General features: G+C 42.3%; 1 protein-coding gene across 1 annotated transcript in view; it reads left to right on the forward strand.

Moving 5' to 3' along the window:
* Window positions 1-22,054, forward strand: part of LOC122803998 (cilia- and flagella-associated protein 221-like) — a 1,154,724-nt gene that overhangs the window by 889,757 nt on the left and 242,913 nt on the right. The window contains exon 12 of the mRNA XM_044073679.1: window positions 15,172-15,272. Coding sequence (XP_043929614.1) covers window positions 15,172-15,272 — 101 coding nt within the window. The remainder of the gene's footprint in view (window positions 1-15,171; window positions 15,273-22,054) is intronic.

Consider the following 22,054-nt stretch of genomic DNA (forward strand, 5'->3'; position numbering starts at 1 on the left):
ATCCGCCACATAACACAAGCACTCAGGTCACTCCAAGGCAAGTACAAATATGACTCAGTCATTGTCCATGCTGGTGTGAATGACCTGAGACTTACCTCCCTGGACTACATGAAAAGAGACATAAAGGAGCTCTCTGAGCATGTAGCCCAGGCCGGTATGACCCTGACCTTGAGTAGCATCTTACCCTCACCAAGAATGATGCCACAATATGAAGACAAGATGATCAATTTCAACAATTGGCTTAAGTACTGGTGTCATTCAAAGGGGATCCAATGCCTGTCAGCTTGGGATGATATGCTCGACAAGCCACGATGCTTCGCTAGGGACGGCTTGCACCTGTCACCCTGGGCTTTTGGATATTGGCAAAGGCTCTTGCTACCCCCATAGTGCCTTTTTAGGCAAGGCTGAAAGACAAACCCACCTCCATAGGTATCACAAGGGATAAGAAACTAAGAGTAATGCTACTCAATGCCAGACGTCTAAACCTCAAGATGCACACTTCGAAACTCTCCTTAGCATGGAGAACATCGATATCTGTGCAGTAACAGAAACCTGGTTCAGGGCTCGAGGGCACCCCAGCACTACCAGGTTATACCTCATACCATGCTTTTCGGCCCCAAAACTTGGACGAAGCACAAAAGGAGGGAGTATTGATATTCATCAAAGATACCCACACCTCCAGGTTGGTGGCAAAGCACGAAGCATCAGAGACTATCCATGTGCAACTAACAGTGGGTAAAACTGCCTTCCAGTTTATAGCCTGCTACAGACCACCCTCCCAAACCCAGGAACCCCACTCGGCCTTCCTGAGAACACTGGAAAATATGAAGGTCTCTCCAAACACCATTATATTGGGCGACTTCAACTACCCAAACATAGACTGGGAGCATTACTCTAGCTCCAACACCCTAGCCCAAAGGTTCCTAGAATTTATAAACTCAAATGCTATGGAACAACTTGTTACCACTCCCACAAGAGGGGAAAACATACTGGACCTGATCATCACCAACATGGGGACTCTATGCTCCAGACCAGAAGTGTATCCCTCACTGGTAAGATCAGACCATAAACTAATCTCACTGGATATTCACATCCCGACCCCACCCCCTGCCCAGAAAACCACAGTGAAAAACTTCTCTAAAGCAAATTTCACACTCCTCAAAACTGAGGTGGAATCCTTCAAAGCCCCCGGGCCTGTGGAAAATATGGCCCGGACCGCACAATCCTTTATAAACACATTCTATGAACACCTTCAGGAATGCATGGATCATGCGATCCCAAATAAAACCAAGACTCAATCCTCCAAAGGCAGACATCCTGTCTGGTGGACCCCAGCCATAAACAAACTATACAATAGAAGGAGGAAGCTACTAAATGATAGAGCAAAATCCCAAAAAGGGAAGGCATCACTGATCAGTATTAGCAAAAAACTACGGGCACACATAAAATTGTCTAAGGCCAGTTTCAAGAGAAAAATTGCACAGGACACTAAGGATAATCACAAGGCTTTCTTTAGTTATGTTAGGAACCTGGGTGGTAATTCCCAGATATGCTCAGAATTAGTCCAAAATGACAAAAAATTCACCGAACCCACAGACATTGCCAACATCCTAGCTGACAGGTTCAGCAAACTTCTCCCCGCCTCCCACCAAAGGGCAAATATCTATCTCAGCAGAGTACTGCCCCTGACATCTCAGATGCTCAGGTAAGAGCTGCCCTCTCCAAAGCAAAAACACAGCATCAATGGGACCAGATGGTGTCCCGGCTGCTCTACATGAACTCCAAGAAGAGCTAAACCCAAACATAAAACTACTGTTCAATCTCAGCCTTACTACAGGATATGTGCCCAAAGAGTGGCGTACAGCAACAGTGGTCCCTCTCCATAAAGGTGGTGCCTCAACGGATCCTGGAAACTATCGCCCCATAAGCCTGACTAGCTTGGTCTGCAAAGCTATGGAAAAGATCATCATGGACCTCATAAATAAAGATATTGGGGACCTACAAACACTGGATCCTACCCAGTTCGGCTTTGTTAAGGGCAGATCCTGCCTCTTAAACCTGGTTGATTTCTTTGAAACAGTCACCAAGGCCATTGACGAGGGGAAGGTGGTCCACACAGCCTACCTGGACCTCGTAAAAGCCTTCGATACAATACCCCACTCGGGCATTATAGATAAGCTCACCAGCTTAAATATAAACCCCTATGTCACTAGATGGATTGCAAACTGGCTCAAGGACAGAACCCACATGGCTAGAATTGCTGGAGCCATGTCAGACTCCAAACCAGTTACAAGTGGTGTCCCACAAGGCTCAGTCCTGGGACCTCTCTTGTTCGGTATATATTTCTCGGAGGTACAGGCCAACACAGAAGGACTGTGGCTGACCAAGTTCGCAGATGACTGCAAACTGGGCGCCATAATCGACTCACCAGCAGACACAAGCATCCTCCAAAAGGGCCTCATAGAAACAGACAACTGGTGCCAGAGCCATGGCCTCGAGCTAAATGCCAAAAAGTGTATAGTCATCCCCTTTGGCAAAGACAAAGTGCCCACAAATTACCACATAGGTGGTAATCCATTAAGTACAGAAGAAGTAATTAGGGACCTGGGGACCCAAGTTGATAGCAATCTCTCATTTGACAACCACGTGGCCAAAGTGGTTAGAAAAACATTTTATATAGCCCACCTAATCATGAAGGGATTCACATCTAGATCAGGGGAGGTCATCGTGCCTCTTTACTCATCCCTCATCAGGCCCATGATTGAGTACAATGCCCCTTTTGGGATGTACCTTACCAGACACCTGCAGCAACTGGAAAGACCCCAAAAGTACCTCACCAAGAGGATCAAAGGGCTCAAACAGATGCCATATGCTGCCCGGTTAAAGAAACTCCAGCTCTACTCAGTGGCATACTGCCTGTTCAGAGGCGATCTGTGCCTGATGTATAAAGCCATGTCCAACCCGGAATTAATGGACATGCTGCACCTCAGAAAATCCAAATCCCATCAAGCTACGCACTTGAGAGACTTGAACCTCAGCACTGAAATAAATAGGACATGCTGGAGGGACAGATTCATAACCCAGAGGCTCCCTTCACTCTGGAATAAAATCCCAGTCCAGGTTAGGCAGAGTCCCTCATTGACTCTCTTCAAGAGGAATCTTGATGAGTGGATGGGAGATCATAGGTTTACCCCGGGTATCACTTCTGTGTCACTGTTAGACAGAAGCACAGTATACTAACCTCGAAAAAGGGCATAGCAAAATAAATTTAAAATGGGTGGTGAAAGCCAAACACATTCTGGCTAGGCTTATAAATGCCCTAGGGCAGATAGCCTAGTATGAACCTATGAACCTTTGAACCTATGCCACTGTTTGTCCAGCTATTATACTGTGTGTGTTGTAAAGTGCTGCTGTAACATTATTTCCTGCTAGAATGACTGGTTCTCTTATCACAGTCATGTAATGCAATTCCACAACAACTACTCGTAAAGTTCCACAGAACAAGTTTGTGTTATGGCATTCCTAATTTTCCTTTACATTCACTCATTGTGATGCATGATATATTTATTTCAGCACCAACTTGTATGTCTACCGTGGCTTAGTGGTACTTCATGCAGTCTAGTGTGTCCAAGGTCAGGGGTTCGAGACTGACAGAGGTGTTTTATTTTGCTGCTGAGCAGAACAATGGCCCTGACATACAGAGTGACTAAGGCACTTTTAAGCAGTTGTAAGTGGGTTTGGCCATGCTTAATGATGCTTAGCTAAGCACACACAAGTGCACACTCGAGCAAACCCGCTAACTACTGCTTAATAGTGCTTACACCTGCTAACCCCCGTGCTCATTTCTTTGAAAGAAAAGAAAATGGGGAGATAGGAAAGTGGTGAAAAAGGGGCACAAAGAGGGAAGGACAGTAGGGAAAACAGCCTGGGATGTGCAGGACGGGGGTAGGGAAGGTCCATAGCTGCCCATTTCTTTAACAGCAGCAGCTGTGCATATGTAATAAATTTGGAGGGAAATATGAAGCCTTCCACCCCTGAGAGAGGGGTGAGGACAACAAAGTATGTTATACTGCCAAATAAATATCAGTTTATGTGTCCAGCGGACATGTGTGCAAAATGGGCAGCTATGTATGGGGTGTAATTTTTTTTGGGAGCAGATTGCCCTTTTTTTTTTTTCAGGTGAGAGTGGAATGTGGGGTAAGGGAAGTAGGTATATTTGGGGAGGAAGGCTGGGGAGGTAAACAGACAAGACAAACAAGATGCATACAGGGGCAGAATATGACATGTGGTGGGTGAATACCACTGACGGGGAAGGATGTTTGGAAATCGCAAGCCCATGAGCCCACAAATGGCAACAGTGGAACTGAGATCCCCACCCATGGGCAATCACCACTGCACCTTCACAGCCCAGAGGGTGGCTGTGCTGAGGGCTGTGTAGGAGGGGCAGGCTCACCTGTGAGTCACTCCACTTGTGCCTCAAGTTGGCGTAGAGGATCAGCGACAGAATGCTCGTTCTCCCTACGCACCACAGCCCAGACCGTTCGGAGGGTGATAGGTGGCCCTCCTCTGCTCACACTTGCACAGGGGGGACGAGCCCCATCCCCTGCAGCGCTTCCACCCAAAGGTGGCACAGGGCCAAAGGAGGAGGAGGTCCCCGGCTGGGCACCGGACCTGCTGGTGCCAGGTGCCATCGCCAGCTGAGGTGGGACAGGTGGGTCCACTGAGACTGGCCTTCCCATACGTTCTATGTTTAGGAGGATTTAATGAAAATATGGGTTAGTAACAGTCAACAACATTCCCAATTAGTTATAACAGCATGCAGAAGTATTCCCATTAACCCAACACACCAGAGTTCCAACAGTTGAACAGCAAGCATGACACATGCATATATAGAACAGTGGACATTACAACAGCATGCATGTTTAATTGATGGCAACAGGCCACCAATATTGTGGTATTTGAACAGGGCACATGCATCAAAATGAATGCAGATATTTATAAACCAATAGGACATATGTCCCAACAAATGTTTTGAGATTAGACATACCCATTGAGGTGTGGAATTGCATTTTTTATGCACATACAGTAGGGTGGAAAATGATAGCTCGATTAACAACTTATATATCCTTCTAGTTTACACTACATTCCTATTAACTGCAGTTATATGTCCCCTACATGTATTATTACACTACCCAATTGTCCTTAAATTGGGAAATGGGTTTTGCTAGATCTTTACATACATGGGCTGTATCTGACATGCAAACTGTCCGGGAAGCAGATGCTACTGCTACATATTTTGTGAGTTGCTCAGACACACTACTGCTGAGATGGTACACTGACAGCTCTACTTTCCTATACTTATCTAGACAGGTTTAGGTGAAATTATCAGTTATATGTTAACAGCTCCCTACATTTCTGCCAGCACAACATTTCTGGGGAACACAATACCAAGCTAATCATATGCCAGATTAGCCTGTACATGCTGGGCATGAACCAACAGTTGAGGACTGTAAATATGCTTAAAAGCTACTGGCACTCCCTTCATCCACTTTATATGGGCCTACCCAACTGTGTGTTAACAGCGCTTAATACAACAGTACTATTTCTATAATGCAAGAGTACAACAACATATCAAAGAAAATGACACAGACATACTCCAGGAATTATACCTTTATTAAAGACTTATAACACTTTTCTAGAGGCTCTCTCATTTATTCTATATAACAGTACATGCAGAATAATTATTAGAGAATTATTATACCTTTATTTATTGTTTTAAAACACTTTTTTCAGGCTCTCTCATTTATTTTACATAACAGTACAAGCTGGATAATTACTAACCTGCCTGGTGGTGCAGCCTTAGCAGCCTATCTGCATAGGCTTGCTGATTCGCAGCACGGACACCTGCAGCTGTGAAGTCAATGAAGTGATATTGAGACATACCTATCCATAGTATAGACTAGAATAGCAATTCTTACATACTTAATTCCATGGCTACTTACTCAGTAGTGGGGCATTTTCCATCTCACGGGCCTCCTGGATCCACTGGTCCAATTGACCAGCTTTGCATCTCTTCTGATCTGCGTGGTGGTGTCTGACCTGCTCACCAGTCTGAGGAACACCTGTGGCACTGGTGAGTTCATGAGCTAGATGGTCCCAGGCTTCCGCTTTGTATTGGGTGCCCTGGTACTGGCCCATAGGAGTCTATCCTCATGATTATGGACAAGGAGCCAAACCATTACTTTTGACACCTCAATGCCCCAAAGTTGCACTCGAAAATGAGAGCCCTCTCCAGCACCGGCCATTGCTGCCGGCAGATGGGAGCTACAACCAGTTATGGCAAGTATTCCCGCCTATGGAGCTTAAATATGCATCATTTCCCACACTTATTTGTGATTGGCCAGTTTTGAAAAAACTCAGCTGAAGGCACACCTGCTTAGCAATGGGTAAACTTCCATTGATATGTATGTGTGTGTTGAAAGTGCATGCTTATTAAAAGCTGTCATGGCTTAGTGGTTCAGTACTGGGATTATGGTACACTGTATCCCGGGTTCTAGGCCTGTCATTGCTTTTTATTTTACTACTGGCCAGACCGGCTAGGAGGTGTGGCTGTGTTTAGCCGACTTTGCTCAACTTTGCCCAACGTTGCTCTACGGTGATCTATGTTGCCCGACGTTGCCCAATGTTGCGCTAGTTAGCACAGTGCGCAGCTACACGCAAACATGTTCTGTTTGCGCTAGTTTGCGCAATGCACAGCTCCGTGCAAAGCTATTGTGCTAGTTAAAGCAGTGCTAAGCTATGAGCAATTATACTTAAATATGCTTAATACTGGCAAACTTTGCTTAGCAGTGCTTCACATTGCTTAAGGTATGTTTCTTATGCATTCATCAGTATGCATAACCATTTCACCTTCTTATATATATATATATATATATATATATATATATATATATATATATATATATATATAAACTTCGTTCACTACTACATAGGCCATTTCAATGCTTTTTGCTAAAATTTAAATGATAAATGTCAGGAATTATTTTTATATACAGATTTCCAACAGAAAATAAAAAGGGGAGTGGTGGTACTCGAACTGGAAATGCCTCCTCTTTGTGCGAAGGCTCTACCACTATGCTATTGCTATTTTGCTTAATTTGCATATAAGTTTCTTATTATCCTCTTCGATGTCTAAACTGCTAACTGTAGCTAAGCAGTGGGCAAACCCGCGCAAACACACGCAAATACGGGCAGCTATATCGGGAATAATAAAAAAAAAAATAAAGGTTTTACATTTTATAATTGTACAGGGGTTTAGAATGTGGGGGAGTGTAGTGTTGGGTATGTACACATTTGAGCGGACTCGTTCATGTCATTTGACATTTCCCAATTAAGAGACTTGCAGGGGCATGGATTTTTGGACTGCTCGGCAGTCCCACACGCCCCCTGCACTCGTGGACGCTCCATGTTAGCCTTAGAGTTGAGGCAGCGCGCCCTCATTAATATGCATGGCGCGCTGCCATCTTACTCTTAGACTGACGTTTCCGTGTAAGACTAATTTAGTCTTACACGGAGGATTCATGAATCCTGGGGATTGCTTAATGCTTATAAGAGTCTTATTCTACCTACCTTAAAAGTACACTTAAACTATGAAGAGCTTGAAGAAATTATTAGGAAGCCCAAAGCTGAGTATAAACTTAAAATAGCTAAAAATAGCTACAAATCTTTCTTTATCTATGTCAACTAGTTAAGAACTAACACCTGGGAATGTTCAGAGTTAGTCTGCAATAATACTGCGTACTGTGACCCAAAGGAAACAGCTATTTTTGTTGATAAATCTAGTGCAAATTTTACTCCACTCACAGTTATGGCTGTTCCACAAATTCCACAATCACATATACCCCGTTTAATTACTATGAATCAAGTTCTCTCAAAAGATAAGAACACATCATCCATGGGCCCTGATAATGTACCTGGTTGTTCCATTAACAGTGCCAAATATGGCTAGGGCTTTAAAAATGCTTTCAAATCTCCGAACCATTTTTGGACTACAGGCTATCTGTTATTAATTAAATACAACACCACAACGATGTGGTACATAAACACACAAAGAGGAACAAGGTCCTATCCTATTTTCAGATTATCTGTGGTAGCCTGCAATCTAGCAGTTCAGTTGAGTTTTACTGTCAGGCTTCATACATTCCATCAAAGCAAAACATTATATAAGACAAGCTGAGCAGGACCAGGACAGACCCTCACAAACAAAAGCTGAACACTGGGATCTTCCATTAACTGATCAGTCTGCTGGGAACTCAAGTAGATTTGTTTGCCTCCATTCTGAACAGACAACAAAAAAATTCTGCTCCAGGATTCCTTGCAAGTAGGCCTGGAAGACAGATTGCTTTTCATTTCCACGAACAGAAATGTTCCTGAGTGTTTTTCCACACTTTCCTCTGATAACCAGAGAACTTCTAAAGAATCAAAGATAATTGCAGTGACCCCTTTTTGGTCCAGGCAACAGTGTTTTGCCATTCTCTTGAAATAACTAAGGGCAACTACCACAAGCTTCCTTATAGGCTGCATTTACTCATGCAGGACAGGGGGAGTATGATACATCCCAACCTTCAACTTTTTCAGTTGACTGCCTAGATGATAGAATTCTAATATCTTTAAACACTTTTAATATGAGGATGTGCTGCAGGTATTAAAGGAAGGAAATAAACTTGTTAGAAAATCATATACGAGTATCTGGAAAAGATTTTTAGTTGGTGCCAATCCAAGAATCAGGTTCCTTTTAAGGGTCAAAATCTTGTGATTCTTCAGCATTTGTGTGAGTTATTATCATCTGGCATCTCTTAGTTTGCTTTTATTTTTTGTATTACTGTATTGCCTTTCTATATTTTGAATACTGTAGTTTGTTTTCTTTACCTTGTGTTTTGCTTGCATTCTGTTTTAACAGCATATTAAAACTTCAAAAGAGACCACAGCTCTCTCTGTTCTGAGTCAGGCAGAATTTTTTCCCGCCCTCTCACCCATTTAAGTTGTCTTGTTAAATACCACTGTCTTTCTAGTTGCCCGCCTCTTATGTTAATCTGACCATATATCTCATTTCTCTCTACTTTCACTGGCTTATGTGAGTAATCACAAAATCATAATTTTTGAAATCCCACCCCTTCAATTATTTAAATTTATTGGCCATCCTACAGTATTTCATAGTACCAAAACACAAAAGTGACCACACCTTTCAATCCATCTTGCTGTTTTAAAAATAGTAACTCTCCACTAAACCTTAACTTTTTAAACAGGTAAAACTCAAGTTACCTACTTTCACATCTAACTTCTCTAGTGCACACTGCAGAGTGCATTCTTTTCAATCTTACCTTTAAACATCCCTGTGACTAGCACTTTCTCTAATACCTGCTGGAAAGCACTAGGAAGCCTTAAACTCATACAAACACTGAACTCTCCTTGTTAACAAGGAGAAATTAATAGTAGGCACTAAACAGCCTATAATTGCAAAGTACCTCGCTAAGAAAACAGCTCCTATACTTTACAAAGAAAAAAAAAAAAAGCCCCAAAACAGGCATGTCCAAGGGTCAGCTTCCGGTGATTTCTCCTGTCCACCTGGTGAATCTGGGCATACTGGGGCAATGCAGCAATTGCCTCATGTACACAGACAACCCTCTCCTCCTACCACCCAACACTACAACCTGTGAGAGATGCACTTACATAGCCAAAATGGAAGCAAAGCTCTCTCCACCCAAGATTGTGCTAAACAGTCAAGAGGAGAAGATTAGCACCCACACTACACATCAAGCAACACATATCCCTTCTAAACCTGCACCACCAACACCCACATATAGCAAAACTAAATCCACATATGCAGAGGTCCTTAACTGTAACCTGCCCAAGCAACAAAGACCTCTGAAGCTGAAACGCAAACAAACACCAATCACAACCAATGTGTCACATAGTTCACAACACCAGTGTGCCACCCAGCAACAGCCCCTAAGGCAAGACAATGTAACTAACACTTTAGTCATAGGTGACTCTATAGTCCGGCACACTGACGTCCCTCTCACCAGGTTGAATAAGGAGAAAATTACAGTCAGCTACCTGTCGGGTGCCAGGATCCGCCACATAACACATGCACTCAAGTCACTCCACAACAAGTACAAATATGACTCTGTCATTGTCCATGTTGGAGTGAATGAATTGAGACGTACCTCCCTGGACTACATGAAAAGAGACGTGGAAGAGCTCTCGGATCATGTGGCCCAGGCAGGTATGACCCTAGCCCTGAGTAGCATCCTGCCTTCGCCCAGAATGATACCACAATATAAGGATAAAATGACTGACTTCAACAATTGGCTAAGCTTATGGTGTCATTCAAAGGGGATCCAGTATCTGTCTGCCTGGGATGACATGATTGATAGACCACGATGATTTGCCAGAGATGGTCTGCACCTGTCGCCCCTGGGATTCAGGTTACTGGCTAAGGCTCTTGCCACCCCTATAGTGCCTTTTTTAGGCAAACTGCAAAGGACAAAACCACCACCGTAACAGGTACAAGCATGCAAAATCTGAAGGTAATGGTACTCGATGCTAGAAGTCTAAACCTCAAAATGCACTCTCTCGAGACACTCCTAAAAATGGAGAACATCGATATCTGTGCAGTAACTGAGACCTGGTTCAAGGCTCCAGAGAGCACCCCTGCAATACCAGGCTACAACTCTTACCACACTTTTCGGCCACCAAACCAGGACCGAAACACTAAAGGTGGAGGAGTGTCAATATTCACCAAGGATATTCACACCACCAGGCTAGTTGGCCAACACAATGTGTCTGAAATTCTCCAAGTGCAACTAACACTAGGTAAGACTGCAATCCAAATTGTAGCTTGCTACAGATCCCCACCATACCCCAAGATTCTCACTACACCTTTCTAAACATACTGGAAAATATTAAGATAGAACCAAACACCCTAATACTGGGTGATTTTAACTACCCTGCCATTAACTGGGAAAACTACTCATGTCCCAACACCTTTAGCGGTTCTTGGAATTCATAAATTCCAATGCCCTGGATCAACTAATCCATAGTCCCACCAAGGGCTCCAATATCCTAGACCTGGTCATTACCAACATGGGAAATCAATGCTCCATACCTATGGTCACCCCCTCGTTAGTCAGGTCTGACCATAAGCTAATCACCCTTAACATCCACATCCCACCCCCACCCCCAGTAAAGAAACCACCATAAAAAACTTCTCCAAAGCCAACTTCATGCTACTCAAGTCAGAAGTGACAAACTTCATGACACCCATGCAGATGGGAACTGAAAGTTCAACTGCTGAATCCTACACTAAGGCACTGTACGAGCATATCCACTCATGCATGAATCATGCCATCCCAAATAGAACCAAAATGCTCTCATCCAAAAAAAGGATGCCAATCTGGTGGTCCCCTGCCATAAACAAACTTTACAACAAAAGGAAGAAACTTTTGCAGAAAAGAGGAAAATCCCAGGATGCAAAAAACTCCCTTACTAGCCTCAGTAAGAAACTGAGATGCCTCATAAAATCCTCCAAAGCTAGTTACGAAAATAAAATTGCCAAAGATTCCAAAGACAACCACAAAGCATTCTATAACTATGTCAAGAATCTAAATGGCAATGCTCAGATCTGCTCTGAGCTAAAACAGAATGGCATTAAATATACTGATCTGAAGGATATTGCCAATATCCTGGCAGATCGATTCAGTGCCAACTTCACCCCCTCTCACCCCTAAATGGCCCATCTCAATACCGGAAGATTGCCAAATTCCAGTAATAATGGCCACACAGGTATAAAACGCACTCTCTAAAGCCAAGAATACAGCATCCATGGGACCAGATGACATCCCAGGCTGTGTACTACATGAACTACAATATGAACTGGCACCTCACCTAAGTGTCATGTTTAATCATAGTCTCACCTCAGGTTTCGTGCCCACTGAGTGGTGCAGAGCTACAGTTATCCCAATCCACAAGGGGGGATCCACCTTGGATCCCAGAAACTACCGTCCCATCAGTCTGACAAGCCTTATCTGCAAGGCCATGGAGTGTATTATCATGGAACTTATAAACAAAGACATTGGCAACCTTCAAACACTGGACCCCACCCAGTTTGGGTTTGTGAAGGGCCGATCTTGTCTCCTGAACCTGATTGACTTCTTTGAATCAGTCTCCAGAGCCATGGACAAGGATAAGGTGGTCCACACAGCCTATCTAGACCTTGCCAAGGCCTTTGACACCATCCCCCACTCTGGAATCATAGATAAACTTACTAAGTTGGGCATTAATCCCTATGTCACCCAATGGGTTGCTAAATGGCTTACTGATAGAACCCACACTGTAAAAGTAGCTGACTCCAAATCCAGCTCCAGACAAGTGACAAGTGGAGTACCTCAGGGTTCAGTCCTGGGGCGCTCTTGTTTGGCATCTACTTCTCTGAAGTACAGGTCAACACTAAGGGACTCTGGCTAACAAAGTTTGCAGATGACTGCAAACTGGGAGCCATTATTGAATCCCCAAATGATGTGGATACTCTACAAAAGGGCCTTACAGAAACAGATGCTTGGTGCCAGAGCCATGGGCTCAAGCTCAGTGCCAAGAAATGTATTGTTATCCCCTTTGGGAAAAACATGTATCCATGAATTACCATATAGGTGGCAGTACACTAAACACAGAAAGTGTGATAAGAGACTTAGGGACACAGGTGGACAGTGGTCTCACCTTCGATAACCACATCGCCACAACAGTCAGGAAATCCTTCTATGTGGCACACCTCATCACGAAGGGCTTTTCATCCAGAAAAAGAGGTCATTGTCCCACTGTACTCATCCCTCATTAGACCCATTATAGAATACAACGCCCCATTTGGTATGTACCTCTCAAGACATCTGCAACAACTGGAAAGGCCTCAGAAATACCTCACTAAAAGAATCACAGGCCTAAAGCAGATGCCCCACGCTGACCGCCTTAAAAACTCCAGCTATACTCTGTGCATATCGTCTACTCAGAGGCGATCTCTGCTTAACATACAAGGCCATGTCAAACCCAGAGCTGTTGGACATGTTACACTTAAAGAAATCCCAATCCCTCAGAGCTACATGCTCCAGGGATCTAAACCTTGTCATCACAATAAACAAAACATGCTGGAGGGATAGGTTCCTGACCCAGAGACTCCCCAGACTCTGGAATAGATTGCCCATACATGTCAAGCAGAGTGCCTCTTTGGACCTCTTCAAGAGGAACCTTGACGATTGGATGGGAGAAAGGAAATTCACCCCAGGGATCACGTCAGTCGCCCTGCTAGACAGGGGTCCAGGAAAGTAAATAATGTGGGAAGAAATAGCCAGGGAATTGTTATGGCTAGGCTTGTATAGGCCCTAGGGCTAATAGCCTAGTACCAACCTATGAACCTATCCGATTCCTGTTTTGGCCATATCTGCTTGTCTGTCCTTAGATTCTCTTTCTAACCTACCACTTATGAAACAGTTTTTGAAAGAGGTGTTACATATTCATTCACCTAGTAGACAGGTGGCACCTACTCGGGAATCTTAATTTTGTTTTAGAAAAACTTGCACTGTTTTCATTTAAACCTGCTCATGAGGCTGATGTTAATCTTATCTAGGAAAACAATATTACCTATTGCGCTGATGTCTACCTGAAGAGTATTTGAGTTGAAAACTTTTATGATGAGGCACCACATTCTCATTTTTTACAAAGTCATTTGAGAAAAAAAATTCTCCCTTTATGCCTAAAGTCATTTCAGAGTTTACATTAAGCCAGGCTATTCATTTCCATGTTTGATTTCACCAAAAAATCAGAGAGAGAATTCTACACATTCTGCATGTCCACAGACAACTTAGATACTATATTGACAGAACAAAGACCTTCAGGTCTTCTGATCAACCTTTTGTCTGCTATGAAGCAAGAAAACGGGTCAACCTGTGTCTAAACAGAATGTTTCTAAATGACTGTCCCATACTATTGCTATTTGGTTACTTTCACCTTAACAAGACACTTCCAGATAAAGTCAGGGCCCACTCTACTAGGCTGTTTAACAAAGTATATAACTTCGTAAAATAAATCATCACAAATAAGGCAATACATTTTAACTTGTTACAAAAAATCAATACATTATTCCGGGGTCCATGTTCAACTGCCGAAAAGAAAAAAACGTGAACAGCTAAATCTTGAATGGAAAAGAGCGAAATAAAAAGCAGCAAAAAAAAGACATCAATGAAAATAAATTAATCGAATGGCCATAGTTATCCAGTAACCAGGAAGTAATGCGATTTGTACAGCAAGTGAAGGGAAACCTTTTGAATTTACTCTGTTCCTCACTGTAGCATGATCTTTGATTTGGTATATATAGTTGGGGGGGGGGGCACAGCCTCCCACCTTGGTTGGTTTTGCTTGCTATATTGGCTGACTATGGCCCTTTGATGCATTTCTTTTTGATGATGTCCTTGTTCTGTACTTTTTTGTTTCGCTCTTTTCCATTCGAGATTTAGCTGTTCATGTTTTATTGTTTTCAGTAACTGAAGATGAGCACATTATTCCAAGATAAAAGCATAAACTCTGGGTATATGATATAAGCCTGGTTACACACTTACAAGCTACACTTACTGTAGCTTTGGAAAAGTAGCCATGAATGTTCTAATTTCAAGAAAACAGCCTGCCTTAAATTTAAATGTGTGGCTTTCTTAAGTTCATATACCAAACTAACATTGTTTTGCATACAATAACATTTGCTATTGGTTTCATTGAGGTTGTCACATGCAACTAGATTCAAGATTCAAATATAAAATAAGATTCGGATCATCCTACTGGTATTATATAATGTCAGCTTAATATTCTGTGTCACTGTCTTGCAGCTTTTTTAAATTACACTTTGCAAGTTATATAACCCTTCTAAACTGTAATTAAAGTGGTACCTCATTGTAATCAACATATTATATTGCATTATGTTTTCACTGGTACTAAAATCAGAAGTGATGTATGATCAGTACACATTTTATAGTTTTGAACACAAACTCAAGGCAGTATCTTGTTATTCTTTCAAATAAGATGATTTCAGATTTATCATGTTTATTACATGTGGTTATTATTTTACTATGCCAGGATGTAATACATGGAATAATGACTTGGAAGAAGTTTCCTTCAGCATCACTTTCGACTGAGCTCAGCAATCCATTGATGACAAACACATGGCTATCTCAATGGTAAGGAAAAACTGAAAGATCTGATTAAAATGTATAGGCATATTACCTTTATTAAAAATGCTTTTATAATAACAGTTCAAAGGACTGTATATACAAATCAGTGCAAAAAGCAATAGTAATATATATAAGTGAATAACACAAAATGTTAAATTAAGCCAATCACTTAAAAATTCTGTACTGAAGTATAACAATAAGTTCATTCAAAAGCCTTAACAGTATAACAAAATGCTAAGATTTTATGTAGTAATAATGATATCCATAGTTCAGTTAGGTACATAATTTAACATTTGCCAGAGGTAACCATTTTTATTTTTGCAACCATTTTAATTTTATTTTCTTTTAACAAAAAGAAAGCAACATAAAACATAAGAACACCGAAATACAGAAACATTGTTGCATAGATGAAATCATGACAATAAACCTGATTCTGTAATGAGCATGAGACCAGTGTAGTCTGCACAGATCTGACATGATGTAGCAGTATTATAATACCTTAGATATTAGCCTGACTATAACATTCTTTATCAGCTATTCATACTTATGATTTAAACTCGTGAACTCTATGTATTGGGTGTTGTAGTATTCATGTCTTCATGACTTAAAGAACAGGTTGTTCTGATCTGAATGAAGTGCTTACCATGAGCATTGCTACTGAAATTGTGTCATTTGGATGTATAATAAACAATCCCCAGGATTCAGCAAGCTCTGCACAGTGTGCAGGAATAGTGCAAGAGCTGCTGGAGGCAATATGGCCGCCTAGAGATCCAGGAACAAGCTCTCGGGATGTGCAGGAGTTCTCCTGCAGTATTCCTGCATAGACGCAGCTCACGTATGCTAATTACCCCATTTGCAGGTGAAAACCATGCAAACAAACAGGGCCAGAGATTCCCTTTTCTCTAACACTGTTGGTAAAGATTGGAACTTGCTTCCCTCTGAACTTTCTACTATTCCCTCAAAACCTCTCTTCAAAAAGAAACTCAGGCTCTACCTTAAAACACAATGGCTCTGCCCCTGTACAAATCCTGACTAACTTTATTTTCTTGACCCCTGACTAAACCCCTCATCTTTAGAACCCAAAATCTATTCTTTTTTTGCATTCACAGATTTTACATCTCCTTCTAATTATCTATAAAAAAAATATATATTTATTTTTGTTTGTTGTTTTCTCTAACTACTGTATGTTTATATGTTACTACTATGCCACAATTTATAATGTTGAATCTATCTTGTTACTTTATGTATTTAGCAAGATTTTCTATTATTTTTTACTTTAATGTTCAAGTTTGGAGCTTATCTCCCCGGGCCTCCACTGAAAATGGACATATATCCAGCTGGACTAGCCTGGTCAACAAATGTAAAATAAAATAAAATAAAAATAAAATAAATGAGGTGAATTAGTGATCCAGGAAGCAGGCAGTCATCCGTGCAGGATTAGTGTAACCTGCAGAAATGTACGGGGTTTGTAACCGATTACATTTCTGCAAACTACAAAATGGAGCCATGACAGCACCAAATACAGGGTGTACATAAAGTGGAAAGCATGCCAATGGCCAAATATATGGCCATTGGCATTGAAAATAATGTCAAAATAACAAAAAATAGCATTTTTTTTTTGGCCAATTTAGGCCATTTAAGCGTAGGCCAGTGGTGCGCAAATGGGATCAGCCCGAAAATAAAAAAAAACTTGAAAAAAAGCATTCTAGCCAAAATCACAATTTTGCCATTATATTCAATGGCAGGCAGAAGACAACATGGCCACTGAATAGTGGTTGCTAAGGGGGAAGGCTTAGTGTTAGACTTAGTAACTATGCAGTCAGTTCTATGCAAATGCGGGGAATGATACTGAATCACAGATTTCCACTCATTGCTAGCCAGCACCCAACCGTGTAAGTGCAGGAATACCATGGTGCAAGCCTAAGAATTAGCTGACATCATAGGTGTGTGTGTCAGGCATACTGTAAGCTTATTGGAGCTCTGTGGCTCAGGTTTGCCCTTATCTTAGCTGGGATAAGGAAGGGGTATGTCTAAAACTGCCTAGCAGTATTTACATTGTTTAAACAGTTGTATGTGCCATGCACTGGGTTTTAAACAAAATAAAACAAAAAAACATGAATTAGCAGCTCTATTCACATCTGAACACTGGGAATGCATGGTGCACCTCAGGGTTTAAACATGAAGGCAATAGAAAGAGAAAACTGTTTGCCCATTGTGACTCCCATATTGTCAACCTATATACAGATACCCTGCAGAAACAGGTTTCTAGCTGTAGGTGTAGAACACAAAATCCTGCACTGGACTACAACCTACCTGGAATGGATTCACACACTCAGTACAAAAGGTCATACTGGGCATGCACCTACACTTAGAAAAATGAATATCATGTCTGACAACAAAATACACAAGGTCATACTGGACATGCTCCAACACTTAAAGAAATGTGCTGATTTCAGTCACTGTACACAGTTGTGTTTGGTAGCCCTCAACCCTATAGTGTCTGTGGTGCTTGTGATAACTTGGTAACATGATAGTACAAATCAGTATTCATCTAGCATTTGTACACCCAGCCCTGTCAAATGTAAAGTTGTGTGTGACTGAGTGTTGTGTGGGTGTCCCCAGAGGAATGGTATATGACCCAGTCATACACAATGCACTTCCCATATCCCATATTAGCACTCATGCTGATGTCAGTCACCTTGAAATAACCCTCTGGCCAATTATCATGCCCATAATCTCCATGGCACATGCGATAACTGTATAATGCTATAGTGCAACTTAGTAATCAGGTAGAAATTCTAATCCCAGACATGGCAAATATGAAACTCTGTGCATGTGTATGTGTGTACAGATGAATGATTTTGAGGCTATTCAGTCACAACACCTCCCATAGCCCCACGTTAGCAAGCCTGCTGATGTCATCCACCTTGAAATACACCTTTGGACATTATTTTGAGGCCATTCACAGTTACAACAACTCCCATAGCCCCACTTTAGCAAGCCTGCTGATGTCATCCACCTTGAAATACACCTTTGGAGAAGGGTTAGCCCTATAATCTGCGTGGCACATGCAATAGCTGCATAATGCTGTAGTGTGATGTACTAGTCAGGTAGGTGTTCTAATCCCAGACATAGCAACTGTGAAACTGTGCGTGTTTGTGTATAGAGATAAATGATGTTTAGGCTATTGACAGTCACAACACCTCCCATACCCCCATTTTAGCAAGCCAGCTGATGTCATCCACCTTGAAATACACCTGCAGACATGATGCTGAGGCTATTCTCAGTCACAACACCTCCCATAGCCCCATTTTAGCAAGTCTGCTGATGTCATCCACCTTGAAATACACCTTTGGACAAGGGCTAGCCCTATAATCTATGTGGTGCATGTGATAACTGCATAATGCTATAGTGTAATGTACTAGTCAGGTAGGAGTTCTAATTTCAAACATGTCAGCTGTGTGTTTGTGTGTAGAGATTAATGATTTTAGGCTATTCACAGTCACAACACCTCCCATAGCCCCACTTTATCAAGCCTGCTGATGTCATCTACATTGAAATGCACCTTTGGAGAAGGTCTAGCCCTATAATCTGTGTGGTGCATGCGATAACTGCATAATGCTACAGTGTAATGTACTAGCCAGGTAGGAGTTCTAATCTCAGACATGACAACTGTGAAACTGTGTTTATGTGTAGAGAATAATGATTTTTTAGGCTATTCACAGTCACAACACCTCCTGTAGACCCACTTTACCAAGCCTGTTGATGTAATTCTCCTTCAAATACAACTTTGGACAAAGGCAAGCTCTGTAAGGCCCATGGTGTGTGCTGTAAGTGCAGAGCAATGTAGTAGCAGTTGATACACAGCTATGGGTTTGAATCTCATCTCTGTCATGTGTTTATGTTGGTACATATGTATGTGAGTACCTCAGTGATTTTGGCCCCATTTACAGCCAGTACACATCTCAGAACCTGACTTTAGCAGTCCTGCAGTTAGCATCCACCTTACAAGTACCTGTTGTAAAGCCCAAACTATGTCAGAACAGTGGTGCATGTGTAAATGGGTAACATAATGACCTGTAAAGGTTGTTAGATATTGGTTTGAACCCCACCACTGGCAAATGGAAATGTGTGATTAGGGTGAAATCATTTTTGTAAACTCTCATTGACTACATCACCCAATGCTAGTATTTACAAGGGCTGGTGATGTTCCTCACAATAGAAGTACCTTGGGACAACACTCACCTAATAAGCTTTGTGGCACATGTGATAAATGTGGTACCCTGTAGTTGCAATACATAGCTAGGTAGGAGTTTGAATCTCAGTACTGGCAAGTGTGTGTGTGGGTCTGTCATCAGTATCCTGTGTGGAGATTGCTGTGCTTGTGTAATGACAGGAGGCATTGTGGGGTGGGTTTTAATAAATGATTATATTGAGGACCTACTATATTTCACAATGTCCATCTTACAAGGACAAAAGATGTCAAACAGAAGAGAGGCTGGTGTACACAATCCATAGCCCCACATGTGACATAATGGATTGGTGAACAATATGGATAACCCTTGTAGTACTCAGAAAACACTTTCCACCCATGTGTCCTACTAAAACACACTTGGCTCTTGCTGTATTACACCCTTTCTTTCTTACTTTGTCTCTGTCTCACTATCTCTGTCTCTCTCTCTCTCTCTCTCTCTGGTGGATGTGGAAAAGTACAAGTGTTTTGCATAGGCAGCAGCTTGACTATTGTAAGGAATGCTCATGATCAGCTGATGACCTATGCACAAAGAGCAGTCCCACACTTGCTAACTATATATGTAAAAGCTGTGGTATCATTCCATAGCCAATTGCTTGGAAACACACTACTGTAACTAAGCGCTTCATGTGGGTGTGGGCTCTTTTCCCTCACTGTGAACATAGTTTCATAGTTTCATAGTATAGTACTAGGCTATCTGCCCTGGGGCATTTGTAAGCCTAGCCATAGTGATGTGGCATTTGCCACCCCATGAAATGGTACAAAAATGTACAGAATAAATTTAGAATACTGTGTCTAGTAGTGACACAATGAATGTCCCCTTATATAATAGAATTAGTTTACTGTGCCCCTGTCTAGCAGTGACACAGATGTGACCCCTGGGGTAAACTTACGATCTCCCATCCACTCATTAAGATTTCTTTTGAAGAGAGTCAGTGAGGGGCTCTGCCTAATACGAACTGCGATCTTGTTCCAAAGCATGGGAAGCCTCTGGGTTATGAATCTATCCCTCTAGCATGTCCTATTCATACTTGTGCCGAGGTTTAAGTCTTTAGCTCTCATGGTCCTGATGGAGTTGGATTTTTTGAGGTGGAGCATGTCCATCAGATCCTGATTGGACATGGCCTTGTACATCAGGCAGAGATCACCTCTGAGCAGGTGGTATGATACTGAATAGAGCTGAAGTTTCTTTAGTCTGGCAGAATAAGACATATGTTGGAGACCCTTGATCCTCTTGGTGAGGTACTTTTGTGGTCTCTCCAGCTGTTGCAAATGCCGGGTGAGGTACATACCAAATGGGGCATTGTACTCAATCATGGGTCTGATGAGGGAGGAATATAGGGGTACAATGACATCCTTGGATCTTGATGTGAATCCCTTCATGATGAGGTGTGCAAGGTAGAATGTTTTTCTAACCACTTTGGCAACGTGGGTATCAAATGAGAGGTCGCGGTCGACTTGGGTCCCTAGGTCTCTAATTACTTTTTCAGTACTCAGTGGGTTGCTGTCTATGTGATAATTTGTGGGTACTTTGTTTCTCCCAAAGGGGATGACTATACATTTTTTGGCATTTAGTTTAAGGCCGTGACTCCAGCACCAGTTGTCTGTTTCTGTGAGGCCTTTTTGTAGGATGTGTGTTTCTGCTGGTGTATCGACTATGGCACCTAGTTTGCAGTCATCTGCAAACTTTGTCAGCCACAGCCCTCCCATGTTTGCTTTAACATCTGAGAAATAAATGCCGAACAAGAGGGGTCCCAGGACAGATCCCTGTGGGACACCACTTGTGACTGGCTTTGAGTCTGACATTGCTCCAGTGATTGTAACTTTATGGGTTCTGTCCTTTAGCCAGTTTGCAACCCATCTAGTGACATAAGGGTTTACATTTAACCTGTTGAGCTTATCTATGATGCCTGAGTGGGGTATTGTGTCGAAGGCCTTAGCCAAGTCCAGGTATGCTGTATGGACTGCTTTGCCCTCGTCAATGGCTCTAGTGACTGTTTCAAAAAAGTCAACCAGGTTTAAAAGGCAGGATCTGCCCTTTACAAAGCCGAACTGGGTGGGGTCAAGTGTCTGTAGGTCCCCTATGTCTCTGTTTATGAGTTCCATAATGATTCTTTCCATAGCTTTGCAGACCAGGCTGGTTAAGCTTATGGGGCGGTAGTTTCCAGGGTCTGTAGAGGCACCCCCCCTTGTGGAGTGGGACCACTGTTGCTGTACGCCAGTGTTCAGGTACATATCCCGAAGTATGGCTAAGGTTAAATAGCATTTTTATGTGTGGGTTTAGCTCCTCTTGGAGTTCACGTAACACGCAACCCGGGATACCGTCAGGTCCCATTGATGCTGTGTTTTTTTGCTTTGTTTAGGGCAGTTCTCACTTGGACATCTAAGATGACAGGGAGATTACATTCAGCTGGGATAAGTATTTCTTCTTTTGGGGGTGAAGGAGGGGAGAAATTTGCACTGAACCTGTCAGCCAGAATGTTGGCAATATCTGTGGGTTCAGTGTATTTTTTATTGTTGTGAACCAACTCTGAGC

The sequence above is a fragment of the Protopterus annectens genome, chromosome 6.part0 (assembly GCF_019279795.1).
Source record: "Protopterus annectens isolate FY-2018-M chromosome 6.part0, PAN1.0, whole genome shotgun sequence".
NCBI lineage: Eukaryota > Metazoa > Chordata > Ceratodontiformes > Protopteridae > Protopterus > Protopterus annectens.